The sequence below is a fragment of the Chionomys nivalis genome, chromosome 24, assembly GCF_950005125.1.
Source record: "Chionomys nivalis chromosome 24, mChiNiv1.1, whole genome shotgun sequence".
NCBI lineage: Eukaryota > Metazoa > Chordata > Mammalia > Rodentia > Cricetidae > Chionomys > Chionomys nivalis.
In genome coordinates this window covers 17,614,533-17,637,196 of record NC_080109.1, presented here as the reverse complement: position 1 = coordinate 17,637,196, position 22,664 = coordinate 17,614,533, and the positions used below count along the sequence as shown (strand labels likewise).

At 38.7% G+C, this 22,664-nt stretch overlaps 1 protein-coding gene across 22 annotated transcripts in view; it reads left to right on the top strand.

Annotated features, from left to right (window-relative positions):
• The window catches only part of Mbnl1 (muscleblind like splicing regulator 1), a 170,242-nt gene that overhangs the window by 136,241 nt on the left and 11,337 nt on the right, over positions 1 to 22,664 (top strand). For 12 of the 22 annotated variants that reach the window (XM_057757047.1, XM_057757030.1, XM_057757048.1 and 9 more), the window contains 5 exons: positions 615 to 725; positions 8,455 to 8,655; positions 15,963 to 16,220; positions 17,348 to 17,401; positions 18,290 to 18,443. In XM_057757047.1, coding sequence (XP_057613030.1) covers positions 615 to 725; positions 8,455 to 8,655; positions 15,963 to 16,220; positions 17,348 to 17,401; positions 18,290 to 18,443 — 778 coding nt within the window. Of the gene's footprint in view, positions 1 to 614; positions 726 to 8,454; positions 8,656 to 15,962; positions 16,221 to 17,347; positions 17,402 to 18,289; positions 18,444 to 18,730; positions 19,219 to 22,664 lie in introns of those variants that run through there. The other 10 variants (XM_057757042.1, XM_057757039.1, XM_057757035.1 and 7 more) reach the window with 6 other exon arrangements.

Below are 22,664 nucleotides of genomic sequence, written 5' to 3'. Positions count from 1 at the left end.
GAGACTCTTTCTCCCTTTCTTCCCTCACTGAAGAGAATCCCTGTCATTTTTCTTTCTCTAAAAAGAGACTTTGTGAAAACCTTAACTTGAAATTACTTTGTATTCACAAAGGCTAGGCAAATTTTCACCGTGGTGAGTCATAACCACAGGCTTGGAAGCCTTTTCCAAGGAGAACTAATCCAAGACAGAACTCTAAGGGCCTTTGAAAATAGCTAGATTTGATAAGCTACGAGTGATCATAGATATTTAATATTTTCCTAGCCGTGTGCATGGGTAACTTGCTTATGAACACACATTCCTATCTAAATGTTTAGATTGATGATGTGCATGTGGTAAATGAATTTAATAATCTTATTTATGTCGTAGTTATTGTTTGTTTGCAATGGTGTTTATGTTAATTATAGTACAGAAATCCTAAATTGCTTACGTATGTGATGAAATTTGTAGTGATCAGAATATATCTGACAGTAATTTACCACTAACGTATTATTAACTTATTATAAGGTCATGAAAACACGTTTTTCTAGTTTGTTAATTGTAGCATGCGTGCTAACTGATTTTTTTCCTAATACATTTTAACACCTGAACTCAATGTAATTATTATTCTCTCTTAGAACTTAATGCAACAGTCATTCCAAAAAAGAGGGGGGGATTGCATTTCGAGGTGGGAGGGATCCCCATATTACACCGGCAGTGATACCAATTATCAGTACTGTACAGTCGAGGTGAGAGAATATTATAATTAATTCTCTATCATTTTAATCTGATTTTTATTTTATTACATTATTGGGGGCTCAGTTAAAATGTGATATCTTTATTTTTATGACATCTCCTAATTTTATATATCTGTATGGTGATAACATAAATATTTTAAATTTGTTAAAAATGTTTTGTATAATCAATCATTCTCTCTTCCAGAAAATATAGGACAAAAAAATCTTTCTTGAGCTTGGTTCTCATGTATGGTTTCAAAGATCTGGGGCAGTTTCTGCTTTAGGGTATAAGGTTGCTTCTAACTGATATGAGGTCCTTTTTTCCATTTAAACTTGTAAATCATATTTACTGTTGTTCTGTGCTCTCTGTGACCCAGAACACGGCTGAGATGGGAAAGCATAGGTCTGGGATGGAAGAGCTATGCCCACCATGGCCCTGAGATGCTTTCTGTGATGTCTCAGGCCATGTCCTGACCTTGTCCTTAACTCTTACTCTCATGGCTGATCCAAGGTCATATATGCTTAGCTCTGGGAAAAACTCCAAAGACCTCTATTCTCTGAAATACTAGTGATATATGTGTTTACATAGTCACTAAATCATAGATTTCTGAAACCATCAGATTTGTGGTACTTTTGTTAGAAAATTTTCTGCTTAGATAAAGTAGTTATCTGTATTAGTTATGAGCATAGGCCTTATGTTAATTTCCCCTCACATCATTATATTTCAGTGAAAATTACCCTTTGTAAAAGTATTGTGAAACCGTAGATGAAAAGTCTCTGTTCAGGATGGTGTTATTATAATAAGTATTGAAATCATTTTAATTATTCAAACCTAGAGCGTTTTTACTATAATGACTGTAGAGAAGGCTTTAATACAGGAAATTTGCCTTCAAAACCCCCCTGAGACTGTTTGATCCCCTTCGTAGTCAGTCTTGTTTTGATGAGGATAATGATACAGAAAGAAATGGGATGGTCGTAACCAACTGCTTTCTGAAATTTTAATTTTGGCTACCTATAGAATACAGCTAAGCTGGAGCTGCCCTGTCACTAACATAAACCATGGCTCTGAACACACACCGAAGTGTGTGTCTGAGGATGTGTGGTCACGAGATCAGGCAGTGGCGGTGTGAAAGTGGAAATTCTGTGAGCAGAGCCATGGCATCGGAGCATTAGGGTACCAAAAGCCTATGAGGAGAGACAAAGATTGCAGTCAAGTAGAAAACAGTGTTCTAGTTCTCGGTGCTCAACAAATTAAGCCCCAAACATAGTACGAGGATCAAGGAGGGGAGAGCAGATGCGGCCAAATGAAAGGAAACATAGAAACATCCACTACTGTGCCTTGGATAGAGAAGAACGCCACACCTGACTGATAGAAGTAGGAGTAAGAAGTTGCCGGGTCATCCATAATCCAGACAGAAGCTCATAGTGCTTTCTCTGCCCTGAAGATGGAAGGAGTTATAACTCAGAGCCAGAGCACAAGCAAGCCGGAGAGGACAGCCTCAGATGGGCCACAGTGGCCAGCACTTGTCGGCAGTGTTCCCAAGACAGGAGAGGTGACTGTTAGGCCAACAGTCACTGAATCATTAGACCATGACATGGGGCTGATAACCTGGCTAATGCAAGAATTCATAGGAAACTTTTCTGCTTTCATTAGAATGTCATGCAGTATATCAATTAAATAACATTTTAGAGACAGATATCATAGTTGGAGGGCATCTAATGCACACAGCACTTCCGTATATATCATTCTCACACCTTTCCTGTGAGGTAGGTAATAGTATCTCAGGGCTAGAGATTGAGGCCCAGAGGCTCAGAGAGGTTGCCTGAGCTGCTCAGCTTGCGCAGCTAGTCAATAGCAAAGTCAAGATGTTAACCAAGCCTTGCCAGATGCAGAACTCATGTGGTAAAAGCATCCAGGGAACAGACTATCTTGCTACTCTGGACTTCTGATTGACTGAGCTCTTTGATGTTCAACGTGGAGATAGAATATTAAATACATTATCAAGAAAGTCTTTATAATCGTATAAACATCATTTCCATTTTACACGACTAGTAAAAAATGAGGTTGATTTATAAGAAGTATAGTTTTTTTGTATGCCTAATTCCTTGAAAGTTTACACAATGAATTGTAGTCTTTGGGGCCTTTACTTGGCGTTAAATTTTCTAATAAATTATTTTAATTTATTAGAATCATTTTAAATTCATTCTAATTCTTTTATAATATATGATCTTTGAAGATAAATGAGATTATAGCACTTAGTTTCCAAAAGAAAAAAAAAAGCAAAAAGGAAAAATCTTCCGTGTTCCTTCATAAGTGCTACATCATGGCTGGAGGTTGGGATGTAATGAGAAATTGGCATACAGTCTAGCTGACCCTGAACTGCCATGTCCAGATGACAACCTGGAAGCAGCACCTAGTATATGTCTTAGGCTCCAGGATCAGCTCCAAGCTCTCGGCACTGCAGAGAGATCTCTGTAATCAGTGGGTGCCGAGAATTGGACATGAGCTCAGGAGTTCCATTAATGTTCGCTCACCTGCTTTACTTGGGACCTGGGTTAGCAGTAACTGCAGTTTCAGGAAGCAGATATTCCTGAGGTCCACACCAGCACCTTGAGACGCATAGCCTGTGTAGGGATCCCTAGGCATTCAGTGACTCTGACATGTATGTGAGCAATTCAGAGTTTTCTAATTCAGCTCACATCTCCAGTGGCATTGCTTCTCTTGTCCCCTTGACTTTGCCACCCTTCCATGTTCCTAGTGTTGCTTAGCAGTGGGGTGCAGAATGCTCTGAAGACACCATTTGTCCTCCTGCAAGGAGCACCTCGAAATCGCCAGTGTTTTCTTGCTTTACTGTCTTGCTTACCCACCATCATGACAGGAGATAAGGCCAGTTCATCCTATAGTGTCTCTTCTTTATCAGTTACATTGATATATTCATCAGTCAGCTGTGTACCAGTGAGTCTGTGAATTCTCAAGCAGCCTGAGATCAGGACCTGAACTCTGAGAACAGACCTATGTTCATTTGAAACCTTTTTACTGAAAGAGTCTCAGGCGAGACTGCACTATTCAAATGTTTGTGTCAGTAAAACCGGATCAAAGAATACAGCGAAGCAGATAAAGCAAGCATCCCTCTTCCTCCTCCCATTCACAAGCCAATCAGGGAGCAGAGGCCACAACAGCCTTTGTTTTACTCAAGTCACATGCTACGTTCTTAGACAAAGACTTGAATGTGAATTTATGGATAATTCTTGTTAGCTTTGACCACTGTCTACATTCAAATCAATTGCCCACCAAGACTAGCTCTGTCTCTGGCTTCAAAATGGTGCTTCCCTAAAAACAGTTGCCCATATTAAGGCTTTCCTGGAGCTATTTTAAGAGAGCTTTGATTTTCACTGTTTGCGAGTTTGACTGAAGCATACATAGGTACACACACACACACACATTCTACTGAGCATACACAGGTACACATGCATGCATTCTACTGAGCATGCACAGGTACACATATACATGTTCTACTGAGCATACCTAAGTACCCATGCATACATTCTATCGAGCATTCACAGGTACACATGCATACGTTCTAGAAAAATATAATGTGTAAAATTTCTGTTCTATAATCTCAGAATAATAAATTTTGCATTATTATATGTGACCCTTTCATTGTATAAAAACAAATATTATTGCAGTGTTTTAAAATGAACAACTCTGTGTTGTTTGCAGTGGTACAGAATAGTAATTATAATAGTTAAGATGTAATGTTTAATATAAAAATTAAAAAACAGAAAAGTTAAGATTTTAAATAGTCATAAGAAAACAGCTAAACTCTAAAGTGGAAAGTAATATATAATTATATCTCTTAGCATCTTGATATCTATGCTAGAAAATATATCATGTGTCTGGTACTTTCTCTAGCAAAGAAAAGCAATTAACAAATCTGTAATGGCTGTGTTATACAATAGTCACAGAGGTGGGTGCAGTGCCAGTTGCTGGTTGGATACAGAATGACAGGTACAAAACAGGCACCGCGTTTTGGGAATCTGCAGCTTGATAGGAACAGCAGAAACACAGGTGGCTTTTAGGGGTCAGAGCTACAGTCAAGTGAGAGGGAGTTCTATGAGACAGAGAGTTGTGGTGTGGACTCACTGGGGATACTTAAGGAGGTAGAATTCTGGCTCCGGAAGCATATCTAGGAATTAGACAGGGGAGCTGGAAGTAGTCAGTGTTGCCTGAAACCCATACTCAGCAAAAGAGAACCACAGAGGAACTTGTTTCCTTAGAAACCCCATGTCCAATCAGAAATGAAACCTGTTTCTTTAAGTGCCTGGGAATAAAATCACATAGAGGCTTTCAAAAAAAAAAAAAAAAAAAAAAAAAAAACCCTGCTTCCTAGGTACCTTTCCTTGGAATTCAGACAAGGAGGAGTGGCTGAGGAAATCACAGTTTCAAAGACTTCCAGATAATTGTAATTCACACTTGGTCATTATGTGAGAACCAGATTTCAAACCAGATTGAAATTAGACTCAGATGTGTTCACTCCCTGACTTTCCATTCATTCCTTTACAAATGATGGGCACACAGCATTTGTGAGCATTTTATTTAGAAAACAGACATAATGATGTCCCCCAGCAAAATGGCAATTCATTCATGGAATGCCTCCTGTAGGCCAGGCATTGTTCTGTGTTTTGGGGACTTAGAAGGGAGCTAAAAGATATCTCCCTACTCTCCCAACCCTCCCCAAAGAAAGTTTAAAGGAAGAAAAGCCTTATATTAGAAAAAATGTAAGTAAAGCATGCAAGCCACAGATAGGGAATTACTAGTAATAATCATGTTTATGTAGTTAACTAGGATCGTAATATGAAATTGAATAATGTATTCAGTTATAATGAAGCCTGATTACCTTAATGTGAGCAAAATGTCTCATTTAAAACAAAACAAGTGATAAATAAACAGCCCTGCAATTAGTAAATGTGCAATTTATTTGTCTCAATGGAAAATGCCCTGGAAAAAGGCAACTATAAACCAATGTCCTTTATGTGTCCTTGGAACAAATATATCTATTAGTCATTGTTACAGGGATGTACTCAGTATCAGTTACACCAGTTACACAGTTAGACATTATCCAGTTAGTACTGGAGAGAAAAATAAGGGCTACTTCAAATATCAGTGTATCGGTTACCATCTTTGAGATCTTCTGAGCCCTCTGCAGGACAGCTCTGGGAATGCAGGAGTGGCCATGCTCTTTATTTTCCTAAGGGTCAGTGGCTAACAGTAACCAGCCCCAAACACAAGGTGCTCATGGTTTGTAACAGCTACATTTCATCCATATATTGGTTTTCATTGTATTTTATTTGATGAGATTTAACGAGCCTGAGTTTTATTGGCCTGCTATCGTTGTTTTGTCAAGTCAGAATATATTTCTTCATCCGAATGACTTTATAAATTCAGCCTTTGCCTTAAAGTAATTATTATAGTGTACAATGACATAAACATTTCAGTAACTTTCTGAAATAGGTACTAAATGGGCTTTCTGGAAACCCATTTTAATTCACAGAAATGGAATACAGAGAGGAAGAATATTAACTAGCTCCCAGTCTTTTAGATCTCTGCTAAATTTCTAATAATTCTTTTATCTAGTTACAGCACTGGTCTGAACGGCTTAGCATGTATTATATCTAACTGTGTGGAACAGAGTACAGATTTGACTAGTAGATTCCTGGACAGATGTTGAAATATAATGTGTGATCACCATGCAGGATCACCCTTTCATGGTGCTGACCTGGCCTCCATGATACAAAGAGGCATCCTGCAGTCAGCTGCTGTTCAAGGAACTGCTGAAAGACAGAAGCCCCTAGGCCCAGTTTTAGATATGGATGATGGTTTTTAATAGTGTAACACATGAACAGTTTCTTATAGCCTGAGGGTAGCTGCTTTGGACGGGGATAGGTTGGGGGGGTGGAGGTGAAGGTCTTGTTTTAGGCGACTTCATCTTTCAAGAGCCATGCACCTGTCAAAGTAGCTAAGCTTGGTATCCAGAATCACGTGCTTGGACGCCTAGGTATTTTAGCTTGAAAATATCACTGTGAGCTATGTTATAAATAAATTCTTTCCAGTGAATCAAAGTACACATTAAATATTCTATTGTTCATAGTCTTCATAGCACAAATGTGTGTGCAGTGCACAGCTATCATGTAGGATGCATGCTCAACCCTGAAGCAGAAGTCTTTTGGGACCTAACACTTTTTTATGAAAGAATGTCATTTACACTTTTAGCATACCTGGCTTTTCTCTATTAAATACAGTAGCACCACCCCAGTGTGACAAAAGTATGCAGATATTGCTACGTGTTTCCAGGGAGGCAGAATCACCCAGAATGAGAACCACTGTTTGTGTAGAAGGGTCTAAACACTGTTTTTATTCCTCTGCATGCACGATGTCATAGCAATATTATGGAAATGACATTTTATTTTGTAATTTGTTTGATTTCATGTTATACTAATAACTTGTAAATCTTATGTTGCAAAAAGTTTTATTGCAAAGCTTTCTGGAGTCTTTCCTATACTCTAGCATCTTCTAACTTCTTATCAGAGAGAGGAATTGGCAGCACTTTAATCTAATATCGCCTTAGTATAAAACTGTTCAGTAGATCTATTTTTTACTATCAGAACTGTTAAAAATTACCTTTAAGTACAGGTACCCTTTTTCCATGAGAGAGAAAACAAAAGAAAACCTTAGAGATATATACATACATAGATACATACATAAACACACAAACATACAGAGAGAATAATTTTTACACAAAGCACTAAATTTTAAAACTTAAAATTTTTGAAAATCTATAATCAGTAAAACTGTAATTTATGTCTTGTTACCCTGGACAAACTCTTAAAATAGATTTCAGCAGACTATTGAAGATTGGATCTATTCTTTGACATTCTGATTTGCATATCAAAAAGTAACATAAGTCTTCATCTATTGAAGTATTTCCGTCATAAATCCTGTCTGCTGACAGCCCATCCTATGCAGCCAGGTGTAATTCTTGAATAATTCTGTGGTGTTTCCTGGAAAGTATTCCATTTCAGTCTTCACATGCTAGACTTTTCTCTTTCTTTTGAGGCTTAATCCATTGCCGAAAGCCTCCCAAGGATGTGATGGGCTTATAGAATCTTGACCATTGCTTCTGAGAAACCCACATCAAGTGACCAGGCTAAATGCTGTCTCCTCTTCACCCAAAAGACAGTGTAATCTTTCCCTCTCACAGCCCACAAGATGTGCTAAATGTGCACTGGTCAGGGGACTCAGGGATGTTCCAGGACTCCTGTGCCTTCTCCAGACGATAGAGCCCTTGTGTCCTGTTAACACTTGTGAACAGACCTTTCGAGTGTATCTGAAGTTACAAAATGTATATTTCAGACAAGTTTCTAGGAATGAGTTAGGACAAAGGTGGAGGCTGGGTGACCACAAGCAAGTGTCTGCATTGATATATTCAGGATGAAACCCCAATTTTAGATGCAAATCTTCTGAAACTCTCTGGAAGCTCATCTGCTAGATTTTAGGGAAAACATGACCTAGTGAATGTCTCTTTTCTAAAACCTTTTAGACTAAATTCAAAACAGAATTAAACAGAAGTGAGGGAAGGAAGAATGAGTCCCATATGAAGAATAAATGATAGCTGTATAAAGTAGGGTATCAACTTGGAAGCGAGGCCTGCAATTAAATTTTGCTTTCTGATTTACTTTTCAGCCAATGTTTTCAGTTGCACCAAGCTTAGCCACCAATGCATCAGCAGCCTTTAATCCCTACCTGGGGCCTGTTTCCCCAAGCCTGGTTCCAGCAGAAATCTTGCCTACTGCACCAATGTTGGTCACGGGGAATCCTGGAGTCCCAGTGCCAGCTGCCGCTGCAGCTGCTGCACAGAAGTTAATGCGGACAGATAGACTCGAGGTAAGACCAAGAATTGCATCTACGTAGTTTCCATGACAGTTCTGAAGTATTATAGCCAGAAATGACTTTAAACGCTGAAAGCAATGATTTTCCTTCGGTATTTGTAGCATTTCGTTAGACTGGAGTTCTGCTGTTTTGAGTAATGGAATTTTATAAAAACTACTCTTCCGTGTTTAGACTACTAACTAGGTGAAGAACTGGAACTGGGCTTGGGGTGCCTGTTACTTCCCTATGCCATCAGTTTCTTTGAACTAATCACATGTTGTTAGTCATGTACATACCTCAAAGAATTAAAAAAAAAAGAAAGTGTTCAGCATTGAACAGTTGCTTCTTGAATGTTTATTGCTGTGGCATTGTAACCATCAAAAATTAGAAATGATTGATGCCCTCAGGAGCTCACAGACATGGAATGCGCTGGCTACCGTACATGAGACATCCTAAAACTCATTGTAGATGTTCCCATAAGCTCTGGAATACATCCGTTGAGACAGTAAGGCAGTTTTGTGGAACGTACGTTTATGAGAACCTTTTAGGAAAACGTCACTTGGCTGTCGTAGTCTTGGGGTGGAACGTGAACAGATGCCCAGGCTTTGCTGTTGCTGACTGAAAAGGAAATTAAAGTTATACATCCAAATTTGAAATTAGCATGCAGAGTTCCAGCATGTCATGAATTAACAGGCTTGGTAGACCGTAGGAAGATGGCCTCTGAGTAAGGCACAGATCTGCATCCAACAGCCTTCCCTGCCTGTCTGCATAGAGGGAACTCTGGGCTGAGAAGCCCTGTGTGGACTAATTAAGGAGAAAGCAACAAAGTCAGGCGTACGTGAAGGCAGTTGAGTCTAATAACTAGTGAAGTTATCAGAAGTATAGTAGGTGTTAATATCTTACTTATTCGTTAAAGCTTTGGGGATGTATTAGAAAGAGTATCAGATCACAGCATTTTTGTCAGGATGTCCCTCCGACACAGACATCACTCCTTCTAGCCTTAGAACCACCTGACGGGAAGACAGTATTATTACCACTGTTTCCTAGGGAAGTAAGCCGGGGTAGGAAAGAGATGTGACGTAGCCTGCCGTTGCCATAGGGATACACTCTGGTGTTTGGCTTCTCGTTACACAAGTACAGAAGTTCTCTTATTGATGCTGTCTGCAAGTGCAATAGAACAGCATTTGGATCAGCTTTATTCCCCTGGTCTTTGTAAAGCAAACCCAGGATTCTTTTTTTTTTTTTTTTTTTTTTTTTTTTTTGGTTTTTCGAGACAGGGTTTCTCTGTGGCTTTGGAGCCTGTCCTGGAACTAGCTCTTGTAGACCAGGCTGGTCTCGAACTCACAGAGATTCACCTGCCTCTGCCTCCCAAGTGCTGGGATTAAAGGCGTGCGCCACCACCGCCCGGCTAAACCCAGGATTCTTAATGCATGATTGTTATTGACTAATGGAGCTCTGAGAGGAATGTGAGTATATTAATTATTAATATGTAATAATATTCAAAACACTGAAAGAATGGACTTAAAAAAACTCAGCTACATTTTCGGTTTTTTTTTTTTTTTTTTTGGTTTTTTTTTTTGGTTTTTTCGAGACAGGGTTTCTCTGTAGCTTTGGAACCTGTCCTGGAACTCCCTTTGTAGACCAGGCTGGCCTCGAACTCACAGAGATCCACCTGCCTCTGCCTCCTGAGTGCTGGAATTAAAGGCGTGCGCCACCAACGCCCGGCCTTCAGCTACATTTTCAAACTCTATATTTTTCCCTTAAATTTTTAGGTAGTTTTTCTGTAGTTGTCTTTTGTGATTTAGTTTTCTTTCCCATGAAGAGCTGCTTGTGTTTTGTCGTTTGCCTTTGCTACTGCTAGAACAATCTCTCCTCCAGCATATGGGCGTCCCTGATAGCAGTGAGTATGCCGTCCCTTCTGTTGCCAGCGTCTGAGTTATTGTCACAGTCACAGGGCCTGCACTGGAGATATGCATGCACCTCTGCTCTGCAGTGATTCAGGGCTCCCCCAACCCCCAGCACCTCCAGAGCTGGAGCATTGGAGGGAGAAAGACATGGAAGCAGTGCCCACAACTCTTTTCTCACAGTTGACACCGGTGATTACTTAGAGATTAAAGTCGTGTTCTACAATAAAATATTTTGGATTTTTATTTTCTTCTGAGGTAAAATTGGTCTAAAACAGTTAGGATCTTGGCTTAGTTCTTTTGCTACATCTTTTCCTCCTTGTCTATAATTGGCACACAATAAAGAGACTTCAAATGCTTCTGGTTTGTATATAAATCACTTAGAAGTACCAGTGTTGACCAGACTGGATACAGAGGTCTTAAGGTGGAAAATAGGAACCCGGTGATCACTGCTTGTAGGGTAGTTAGCTACTTAAGTTTGGTTTGTCACATTGACTTCATGTTGCTTATATGTAAAATTTGAGATTTGCACTGGTTTATTTTATTTTTAATGTCATAGCACATTTAAATTATTCTTGTCTCTCAACAGCAACCAAAAGAGGTATTAAAACATTTATTTTTAAGTATGTGTGTATGTGTTATGTACACATCACAGATAGGTAGCATTTGTATCAATATGCTTATCCATTCTTTGCTGGATATTTTTACAAAGATTATATGTTCTGTACTATAAACTCAGATTGTAGTTTTCTCTTAAAGTGAGGCCAGTTTGTTAGTCACTAAAAATATGCTCCTAAAATTCTGCTTTGTGGCCTTGGGATCCTTTCTGTAATTCCCAGCATCATTTTAATGCTTAAAGAGTATTTTTTTTAAATATTTATTATGTATACAATATTCTGTCTGTATGTAGGCCAGAAGAGGGCAGCAGACCTCATTACAGATGGTTGTGAGCCACCATGTGGTTGCCAGGAATTGAACTCAGGACCTTTGGAAGAGCAGGCAATGCTCTTAACCACTGAGCCATCTCTCCAGCCTGTTAAAAATTATTACAGTTTGTGCAGGTATTAGAAATGGCTAAGACTTAAGGTCATGTGTGTTCTTCATTACAAAGCATTGATAATAATGGAAATCATTGATTTAGTCTAAAGAATCATAGTAAGCTTTCAGGCTGCAAAATGGATCCACGGATTCATATATGCTACCATTTCAGTGGAGAACTATACCAGGTGTCCTTCAAGTTAAAGGTGTGTTTTGGATACCTGTGAAGCCTTTACTTACTGTCTGTTACCAAGAAAGGACCCTCATAAGACTTGTACTGCTCATGTAACTTCTACCCTTAAGTAAATGTCAGCTCACCAACCTGCTATGAATTTAACTAGTCACAGAAAAACACATTCCCTCACAGAGGTGTTATCCATAATAGGTGATTAGTCATTACAACTTTGAGGAAAAGTTTAAATATTTGTTGACTGTTTTGGGGGGACACGTTTAGGTTTTGACCATTCCAATTAGAAAACGTGTTGTCTTGGTTGTGCTATTAGACATGGTGCAATTTATTTGCCAACTTAACAGAGACTAGGATCACTGGGGGTGGTAGTTTAAATCTGGCAGTCTCATCCATGTAGACTTGCTGGTCTGGTAGTGGGATTCAGGAATTTTTTTCACTCATCAGACAACTGACTAGCCTTCAGAATATTGTTATATAACTCCCAACTTTGCACCCCTTCAAGTGTTATTATTCGTGACTCTGAACTGAAGATGTACTTCCAGTGCTCGTATTTTTATACAGACTGCTAAGTTGCAGTGAGCATTGCTCGCAGTATACTGAAGGACTTTAGACACAGTGACAGTAAGTAGCTCCTACCATACAGTAGTAACCAAGCACACCTCGGGGGCTGCAGAGTTCAAAGACTTATTAAGACATTTCGTTGGATATTTTTTCTGGCTATTTTTTCCTATTGACTATTTTAGGTTTATAATTATCCTACAGAAGTTTTGTTAGAAATAGGATATATAATGGTTTTGGTGAGTATTGCAGTTGAAGTGCTGCTTTTCTTGTGTTATCCGTTTTTTGTTACACTGTGTAGACCAACCTGGCCTCTGATATCAGCTCTGCTTTGATATTCACAGAGTAAGAAACTCAGTGTTCAGTTTTGATTGAATCCTTTTTTGTGTATGGCTTAGTATATCTCATCATTTTAATTTAGGTTTGAGAAACATTTACCAATACCCCCAATTTTTTTACCAACAAATTTTGTTTCTACATATTCATGTTAGAAAATTAGGAAATTAGCCAAAATGCCTATTGTTGTATTTCCTTTGCAAAATCGTTTGTAATATGAAAATGATGGAAATAATCTATATATTCACTTAAGAGTCACCCATAGTCTGTGCACTATTTAATATCTGATGTGCAATCAGAAATGATGACTTTGGACCTCACATAGGAAGATGAAAATGTTGATGCTGTTATGGCTTTGTTTTCTGAAAAAGGTACCAAGGTATAACTGTGATCATACTCATATAAAATGTATGTGAACAGGAAATTACACAGAAGGGAAATGGAGTGAGAATATTGCTCGGATATTTTTTATTTAATTTTGTCTTCTCTACTGCTAATTTTCTGTTAAATTTTATAAGTTCTCATCCTGTTTTGGAATATGAGATTAAATCTGTTGCCAATTTTGTCAACTTATTTTACCAAGGTAAACTACATCTCAAAGTTTTGTTTTAATAAGTTGATAAACCTAGTCAGAAGTTTTCTCTAATTTTCAGAAAAAGGAACAAACCAAACCCATATTCAGCAGTTATCGCAAGACCCCATTTTACTGGTGGTGACTGTTAGGAGGAAATGTCTTTGAAAGTTGTCCTCGTTCAGTGCCCAGCATTCAAGAGTCCGTCTATCTGCCAAACCTTCCCCACCGTCTCTCAGCAGCCCAACTCTCACAAGATTTCTCCTTCACTGTTGCCCTGAACTGCAAACTAACGTGAGGGTAGCAGTTTGTGTTCTTCCACGTCCTGTCCCAATCCTGGTCAGAACAAAACACTGGAAAAACATGTGTAAGTCCAAAATGCAGCAAAAAACAACCCTTCATTTTCAAAACTTTAAAATTGACTGTAAAACTCTGCTGATGCCTAGTCATCACCTCTGATTAAGGATTTGTACAACTCTCCCTGCTTGCATTTCACACACACAAAAAAATGAAGTGTAAAATTATAGTGCAGTCTTTGACCTATAGAAAGATTATGTGCACAAAGGGAACTGACCTTCCTGCCAATGTGGCAACCGGGAAACAGAGTGTTAGGTCTTTACCTTCAGTTCTCACCTAGGCAGACTTGGGAAAGAGGAAATTATTGAGAACTGGCTGGAGAGAGCACATATGGGCCAATCTAAGCTTCCTCTTGGATGAATTGCTTAAGCACAAAAGTGACCTTTGTTCTTCATAACATGACGTTATAAACATAAAACACAATATGTATTCTACGGGTAGGCTCACTCACTACATTGTAATTTTTTTTTTCAGAGTATCTCTTTTCCTGGCTTCAGTGATAAGCTTGTAGTTTTTGACAGGCTCCAGGAACCTGTGCTCTGAAGGCCTCAACACTTCCTCTTGTAGTCCACTAGAGAAGGGGAGTGCCCTGAAACACAGCTTGGCCACATTTGCTTTCTAAATTGTAAACTCGTGGTTACACTTGAGTTTCCTTTGTTCTGTTCAAGAAGGTGAATATAGAACTCAAACAGCCTCTCGTAACTTCCTAAATCATCTGTATCCTTAGTTACTCAATATGCTTGAAAATCAAATAATGTAAGAAGGTAAGTGGTGCTAGGCCATTGCTGTGCTGTAGAACACACATCTTTACTAGCTGGGAGTTTCCCGGTAGTCATTTACAGCATGCTTCTTAATATGTAGCCAAACCCAGGTTCTTAGTATGAGCCGCTTTCCATCCTAATAGGATGTTAACATAATAGGGACTGGTTTAAATGCAGTCGTTTTTATGAGTCCCTTTAAAGTCCCAGCATCTCAGTCCTGTTTAACTACAAAACAGAGTGTTCAGTGTCTGCATTTGCCCAGTTGGGGGAGGGGCATGCTCGAAGTATGAAAACTGTCTTTGAAGTGTACATTGTTTAAAAAAAAAAAAAAAATACCGAGGTTTGAAGCTAGGGCACATAATAAAGTCAAGCCGTTCGGTGTTTTAGATGGCCCTCTACTGGTCAAAAGATCAAACTCCCAAAGGGAGACTTTTGGAAACTTCAATAAGACTCAAAGAGCAAGCGGATGAGAAATAATCTATTTTACCTCTTCCCCAGGATCCCCACACTGAAGTTAACAGCCATAAACCAAGTAGGCAGTAACACAAGTGAATCTTCCTCCCTCCGCTCATACTGGTGTTGAGTGCATCTTTAGTGCTCAGAAGTGACTTCTGGAAACATTTGGTAGAAATGCCCTCAAGTTAGAGTGTTTTGTGTTTTCACTTAGAGCTAATGTCTGTTTACCCAAATTCTTGCTGCCTGACATTCACTAAGCTAAATATTTTAACATTTTAAACAACTCCAGTACCACTTATAAACCTCATAATTTAACTTTGGTTTACTTTGAATTAAGTGACCTGTATACCTGAATCTGATTTCATTTAAATTTGTGTTGCTTTTATTTATTTATTCATATAAATGTCTGCTCACTTGCATGCCACACTGTGTGTGTGAAGATCAAAGGGCAGTTTTCAGGGGGCAGTTCTCTCCTTCTACCCTGACGGTTCCAGGGATCAAGCTCAAGTTGTCAGGTGGGGTAGCTCTCATTGGCTGTGTCAGACATAAGCAACTGTCCTGCCAGCATCCTTGCTCTGGCTCCATGATGTCCAGTCCACGACAGCTTCTTAATCTTTCTTATTTTAACAACCTTGACACTTTGAAAGCATGTTTAGTTATTTTTTACAAAATACTTCCCATTCAGTGTTTCTAGTATTTACCAATCGGCAACGATACAAACACCATGTGTGATATGGCTTTTTTTTGGGGGGGAGGGTAGGGGAGTCACATTAATAGAATGGTGTTCCTGTGTCTCATTCTTTCTTAATATTCATGTGCTCACCTGGTGAAAGTGGTATCTGTTGGCTTTCTTCACTCTAAAGTCCACATTTTCCCCTTGGTAGTGAATAAGTACAGCAACACTGTGCTGGAATAGATAGCTCATGCTTTCCATTCATCATGAACGTGTTTCCTTTCTCAAGGACATTTCACGGGAAAGATTCCGTATTTGCATACTAAGCACTGCCGAATCATGCTGCTGCATTGCTCCAGTTTACCTTTCCCCCTCCATATACACCCTTGGCCCCCAGTTTGGATCGTTGAAAAATCATCTTCAGAAGGGACCTGCTTGCTCACATTGACTGGATCCCATTCATTTCATGACCTCATAGGTGTGTCGAGAGTACCAGCGAGGCAACTGCAACCGAGGAGAAAATGATTGTCGGTTTGCTCATCCTGCTGACAGCACAATGATTGACACCAATGACAACACAGTCACCGTCTGCATGGATTACATCAAAGGGAGATGCTCTCGGGAAAAGTGCAAATACTTTCACCCTCCTGCACACCTGCAAGCCAAGATCAAGGCTGCCCAATACCAGGTCAACCAGGCTGCAGCAGCACAGGCTGCAGCCACTGCAGCTGCCATGGTGAGTAGAGATAGCAGTGCCCTCCTCATCTGCAGTCAGAACGATATTGAGCAATTTGTCTACTACAAGCTCTTCATCTATTAACCTCTTTGTTATGTTTTGCTGAAGATATGTTTGTTCAGGTATCCCACACAATACATAAAGAAGCTGCCCTTCACAGAAGTGAGGGTAACTCCTCAGATGGTTCAGATTGTTCCTCCTCTTGGCCTAACCCCTAAGGATCTGTCTTATTCTTGCTGTAGGGTTTCTGACATTCCTGCTTTATAAAGAGCCACTTGTCTCCTCTTTGACATAACAACACTGCCATCTCCAGTCTCTGTACATCATCGACCAGCCGTTGTTCTCCTTGGGTGTGTTCTTTTGCACATCAGAGCTCTTCTTTACATTTATATTGCTTTTAATAACATAATCTGGAACTATTTAGGAGAATCACTTCGACAAAATTGTTTTTAAATTAGCTGCAACATTTTGCATAGCCTGCCATCTAGATAGTGTGAAGGCCTACTGTGGCATAAACATGATTGTTCAAGAGCCAGGTCTTGACTAAGCCATTATACATGAAGGAAAAAGAAACTGCGCTACTCAAGGAGTTAAAAATCGGGTCATTTAGAATAGATACTAAATGTTTTTTCTTAAGATAAACTTCAGTATGACCTAGTAGCGGAGTTTAAAGGGTCCATTTCTTGGCTTAGCTATTTTAATGTTGTCCTTTCTTACATATAAATATGTAGCTTTTTAAAATAGTCATAAAAATCATTGTCACTACACCATAAAATGAGAGAGGTCTTTTCTGTGTTTGTTTATGGATACTTGAGCAAAAATACAGAAGGCAGACTCTCTCCTTTTCTCTTTCTTTCACTCCCTTTTTTTTCTTTAGAGTATTGTTTGTAATTAACTACAAAGAGGAATTATCCTCCAATAACAACTCAATAGTGCCTCTATTGTGCATGCTTAGTCTTGTTATTCGTTGTATATGGCATTCCGATGATTTGTTTTTTTATTTGTTTTTTCTCACCTACCCAAAATGCACTGCTGCCCCCATGATGCACCTCTGCTTGCTGTTTATGTTAATGCGCTTGAACCCCACTGGCCCATTGCCATCATGTGCTCGCTGCCTGCTAATTAAGACTCAGTCGGCTGTCAAATCACTGAAGCGACCCCTCGAGGCAACCTTTGACCTGGTACTATGACCTTTCACCTTTTAGCTTGGCATGTAGCTTTATTGTAGATACAAGGTTTTTTGTTTTTTAGTTTTTTTTTTTGTTTTGTTTTGTTTTTGTTTTTAACCAATTTTAAAATATATATATATATATAATCCTTTTCCTGTTTAAAATGGTAAAGTGCAATGAAAAACTGAGTGTGGTTTCCTGAAAAATGAGCAGAAAGACCTAAAATGTGTACATAGACGGCTATGGTACAATGAAAGACTGGAATCCCAGCAGCCCACATTCAGTTTAACTACATTGTAAAGCTTTCTAATGAAATACTCGGAGGACAGTAAAGTGTGGTTTTCACTGTATATTTATTTCTGTACCTGTGTGGTTAGCATGGCTTTAGTGGTAGAATTCTTACTTTTTAACCTGTAGAGTGCAGTATTTGAGGAGAGTTTGCATGCTCTGGGACATTTGCATGAGTCAGCGGACTGGGGTGGGCAGAGCTGGCGGGAGGTTGTGTCCCCGCCAGTCGCTGTGTGGTGACCCTCTCACAGTGCTTCCACTCCTCGATCCTCATGGAGCTCGCACTGCAGCTTTCCTTCTTCCCCAAATCAACGGCTTCTCACGGAAAGCCTGAAGCATTATGGGACATAAAACACCTTACTCATGATAACATCTGCTCTCGTTACTAGTGGGCTTTCGTTGTGGACGAAATAATGCTTCCTTTAAAGCTTTTATCTTGCTTAATTTCCTTAATTGGTTTTGTCGACTGGATTTTTCCCTGGGTAGTTAAATGCTCTGCTGCTTGCTTGCTCGTGCTCCCTAACAGTTTTAGCCTACAACTGATTTTTCTTTTTTTTTTTTTTCTTTTTCTCTTTTTACTGGTATTTGTTTTTATACTCATTCACTAAACAGGGAATTCCTCAAGCTGTACTTCCCCCATTGCCAAAGAGGCCTGCTCTTGAAAAAACCAACGGTGCCACCGCAGTCTTTAACACTGGTATTTTCCAATACCAACAGGCCCTAGCCAACATGCAGTTACAGCAGCATACCGCCTTCCTCCCACCAGGTAAGGGCTTGGATTGACTATGGAATGCATCTCTGATGACATGCTCAGGGTTCTTCTGTTAGAGCAGGTTAATCCCTGCAGCCCAGGTTAGCCGTTAAGTCATAGAGAGGGTGTAAGGTAAGGTAGCCAGCTGGGGAAACACTCAGTTTTCATAATGGTTTTCCTTTGAAACTGGCCTTAAGCTTACTGAGACAGAGATGTTTATATATTTGTGGGTGTTTATGATATTTGGAATTGAAATGTTCTCTTTTTTTCTCTTTCCTCAACACTGTTGTATGTTTGTCAAGCTGTGTTATGATGCTCTCCTGCTGTAAGACCCCTTTGCCTTCAAGACACCACAGTTTTATGAAATGACTCAATTTTGACATTTTCAACCTTTAGTTTGCAAAATGGACTGAGACAGTTAAAATGTATTCATCCTAGAGCTCTTAAGATGTGCTCTTCGTATTAATTATGCATTGCTAAAATTACTCTTGTTCCAATGCTGAAATTAAAGTCCAACTTCCCTTGGTGTTTGTATTTACTGCTTAGTCATCCCATGGTCTTCCTCTTTAGTGCTTAGTCATGCATCTCTGGTTTCAGCTCCCTTTCAGCTTGCTCACATACACATACTCTCATTCATAGAGATTTAAGGGTTAAAAACACTAATAACTCACTAAGTTGGTTAGAAATTTACTATTTCAACATCCTTAATTCTTTCATTTTGTACATTGCTTCACTTTTTATACACCTCATATTTTAAAATTAATTAACCAAGAGTGTCAGTAATCTCTTTTTCTTATACATGGTTTTATTTTGAGAACACTTTGGATATATATATATATATATATATATATATATATATGCTACTTTTGATAAAATAGTTTATTAAAAAATTAGTAAATTAATAGCTAGGTATGTACATCATGGCTCTACCACCTTGTGCTATGGTGACAGCATTTAGAGTATCATGTTCCTGTGATAATAAAGAGTGGGGTGATTTTCTTTTACACCTATTAGCAAATTAATACATTCTGCTCATATTAGATGTTACTGAGAAACCAAACTTTTTGTCCAATTCATTTGGAAAACTGGCCATCCACACATGGAATAAATAAGCTAGCTCAACTGTTTCATTAAAATGTTCCAGGATAAAATGGTAGCTATACTCTTGAGATAGCATTGTTCAAGTGGGACTTTGTCCAGCCAGATTAGGATAAAAATTAAATGACCTTCATCTATAACATATTCATTGATCTTAGGGAATTTTTTACACTAAAGCACACAATATCTCTCAGTTTTTTAATATAGCGTTGTTTGGAGGCTTCCAGTAATTCATTGTCTTGCTTTTTGGTTAAGTTTCTGTGCTTCTAGGTTTTACTGTTTTCAATGAACAGTCGCTCACTTTTATATAACCAGATTCCCTAGGCCACATTTGAAGGGATTATTAGAATACTTAAACAAATTAAAATTATATTTCTGTCATTTTTTCTATTGAATAAAATGTTACCCTTAAAATCATAGTTTCCCTATTTGAAATTTAAAAATAAAATAAATTATCTTCTTCCATGTGTTATGTAAGCGAACTTGAAATAGTCCGTCTTATCCGTGGGTTTTTGTATTAATTTCTTACTAGTATTCAAACCTTTTATCCTCCTCTAAATCAGTGTGGCCATCAGTTGTGTGTGGAGTACAGTGTGACTCTGACAGTTTGACCCTTTACCAGCTCTGTGGTCTGTTTATACACTAAACTAAACTTTGCAGACTCAAGTTAGGGGACAGTAATTGTATCCATGCCTCACAAACAGGTACCCACTACTTTTGAAAGATATATTAGTAATTTAAAATGTGCTTGAAATAGGTTGAAATTTTAAAGATATACTTGCATTTTATATGAATTTTTATATCAGAGATATTCTGATATCTTGATATTATATTTACCATTATACCATTATGTGAAACTATTATTGCAGGCATATAAAAGAATATTTGCAACCTGATCTGAAGGGCATACAGCCAGGTTGAGTTATTCCTTAGCCATATAACCAGAGATAAGTGCTGCCATCATGACTTAAAAATAAAAATACTTCCATTATTTTACATATATATCAGCATGTACATGAAAAATGACCCTATGATATCTTTATTTCTGCCAAACCCCTTAGTCATAAAGGTAGAAAATAAAGAATTTTTACGGGGAAAATAAACCTGTACCCCAAAAGCCACACAGGGACTTCCTAAGGGGACTAGTTACTGTTTAGATTGCCTAGTAGGTGGTACCAAGGCCTCCTGATGGCCAATGTCCATCATGTTGTGTTTGTGAATGGGGTTGGTTGGTTCTCTGCTTCTTAGGGCTGACCAGACAAAGCTGCATAGACAAATACAGCACAGATTGCTATGGACAGTGGCTTTATTCCAATTTGGGGACATTTGTGTATTTACACACAAAATCAAAAATACTAGCAATTTTACTTTCTGAAATCTTGCTAGAACTAAAGAAAGTTGATCTTACCATAGATTCATATACAATCACATGTGTACTATCTTGGGAGAAAATAGTCTTATTTCCCAAAGTCTAGGTTATGCATATAAAATAGAATTACATATAAGCGAAGCAGTCTCCTAATCACAGCATAATAATTAAGAAGATACACTATCATTTTCACAGCTGGGATTTTTAGAGCCCCGTGGTTTTGTTGCTTCTCAGTAACTGTAGATATGTGTAAGTCTGTTTCATTCAAATTGCAGTGAAGCACAGTTTGCTAAGTCCATAGAACAATCGACTACATACATAGGAACTAGTTTGTTGGCAAAGGATCAGGGATTAGTGTCGGGCTAGTCAGCTAGCGAAGACACTTACACACTTATTTAAGAACAGACCTGAACTTACTAGCGTCCATACACCTAATCCACCGTTCACGATTATATCCACCCACGTGTCTGTCTATCCAGTTATCATCCTCTCTTTAGCTCTCCGACCTCCCTTTCTCTGCGTCCATCTTGCCTTCTATTCAGTCAACACCTATTGATTATATGCCACACGGCATGCTAGTATTTACACTAGAGATTCCAAACTCCTGACTGCAGGGGGAAATGCAGTATCCAGAAATAGTTAGGGCACATGCTTTCCAGCCCCACAGCCCTCCTATTTATTTTACACGTTTCGTTCCAAACAGCCACCCTTGGTTGAGTAATGACTCCTTGCTGTGCTTGCCAAACACTACAGACCTATTTTCTCCTTTTTTCTCAGACCCAAAGTCTGACTTGAATTTTCTATGTTGCCAGTGAGTAATATGAGGCCTAGTGAAGTCCAGCAATTTATCACCATGTTACATGGCTCTCAGGGGAATTTCTCAATAGCTGTGTGTTAGCTATATAGTTACCTTAAAAAGAATTTCAGGAAACAGAACCAGCTTTACCAAGCACTAAACTCCACACCTGCTTCACACCCTCTACTAGTATATATAAATATTGGATTAAGTTCAGTATTGTTTATTTGTTTGAATTTTAACTACACATTAAAAATTTTTATTTTACTTTTACTCTTCAAAACTAAGCAGAATAATTACAAAGACCAGGTATAATGTAAGACCCATTTATATAACAAAATGAATTTCAACCAACCCTTTGATATGTTAGAAATAATATTTTTCATTGTTTTTGATTTTATTTTTTAGCTTAGAATGTAAATCTAGGGCCGTTTTAATTTTACTGAATCCCAAGAGAACTTTGAGGCCCTCCGCTGGCATCTTCCTCCCTCTGTCCCCTACCCTCTACAGCCCAGATTCTCAAGTGTTCTGTTCCCATTCAGTCCCTGCCTCTCACTGTAAGCATTACCTCATTAGAAGTCCTTGGGAAGACGTCTTCTCCAGGGGTCCTATGCCAACCTAAACAATAAAAATCCTTGACTGAGCTCCTGAGTTCAGTAGACCTGCCTTAAGAGTATGTCAACATTAAGGAAAGACTGTGCCATGGGCTAACAGTTCATGGCTCCAAAGATTTCTGTGTCATCCCTCTTGAGTTTTCCATTATGTTTTTGCTTCCACAGAAGCACCTATCACTTTTTTCTCCTAGCATATTTCTCTCAAGCAATATTAGTGAACAGCTTTTTAAGAGCTAGACTCATTAACACAATTTTTATGTTGGCTCATATTGAGCTATACCTGATATAAAGAAATGGTCAGGAAACTCTCTTAGATGGTGGTGTAGATGTTTGTTCCAGGGAGGCAGGAAGATGAGACC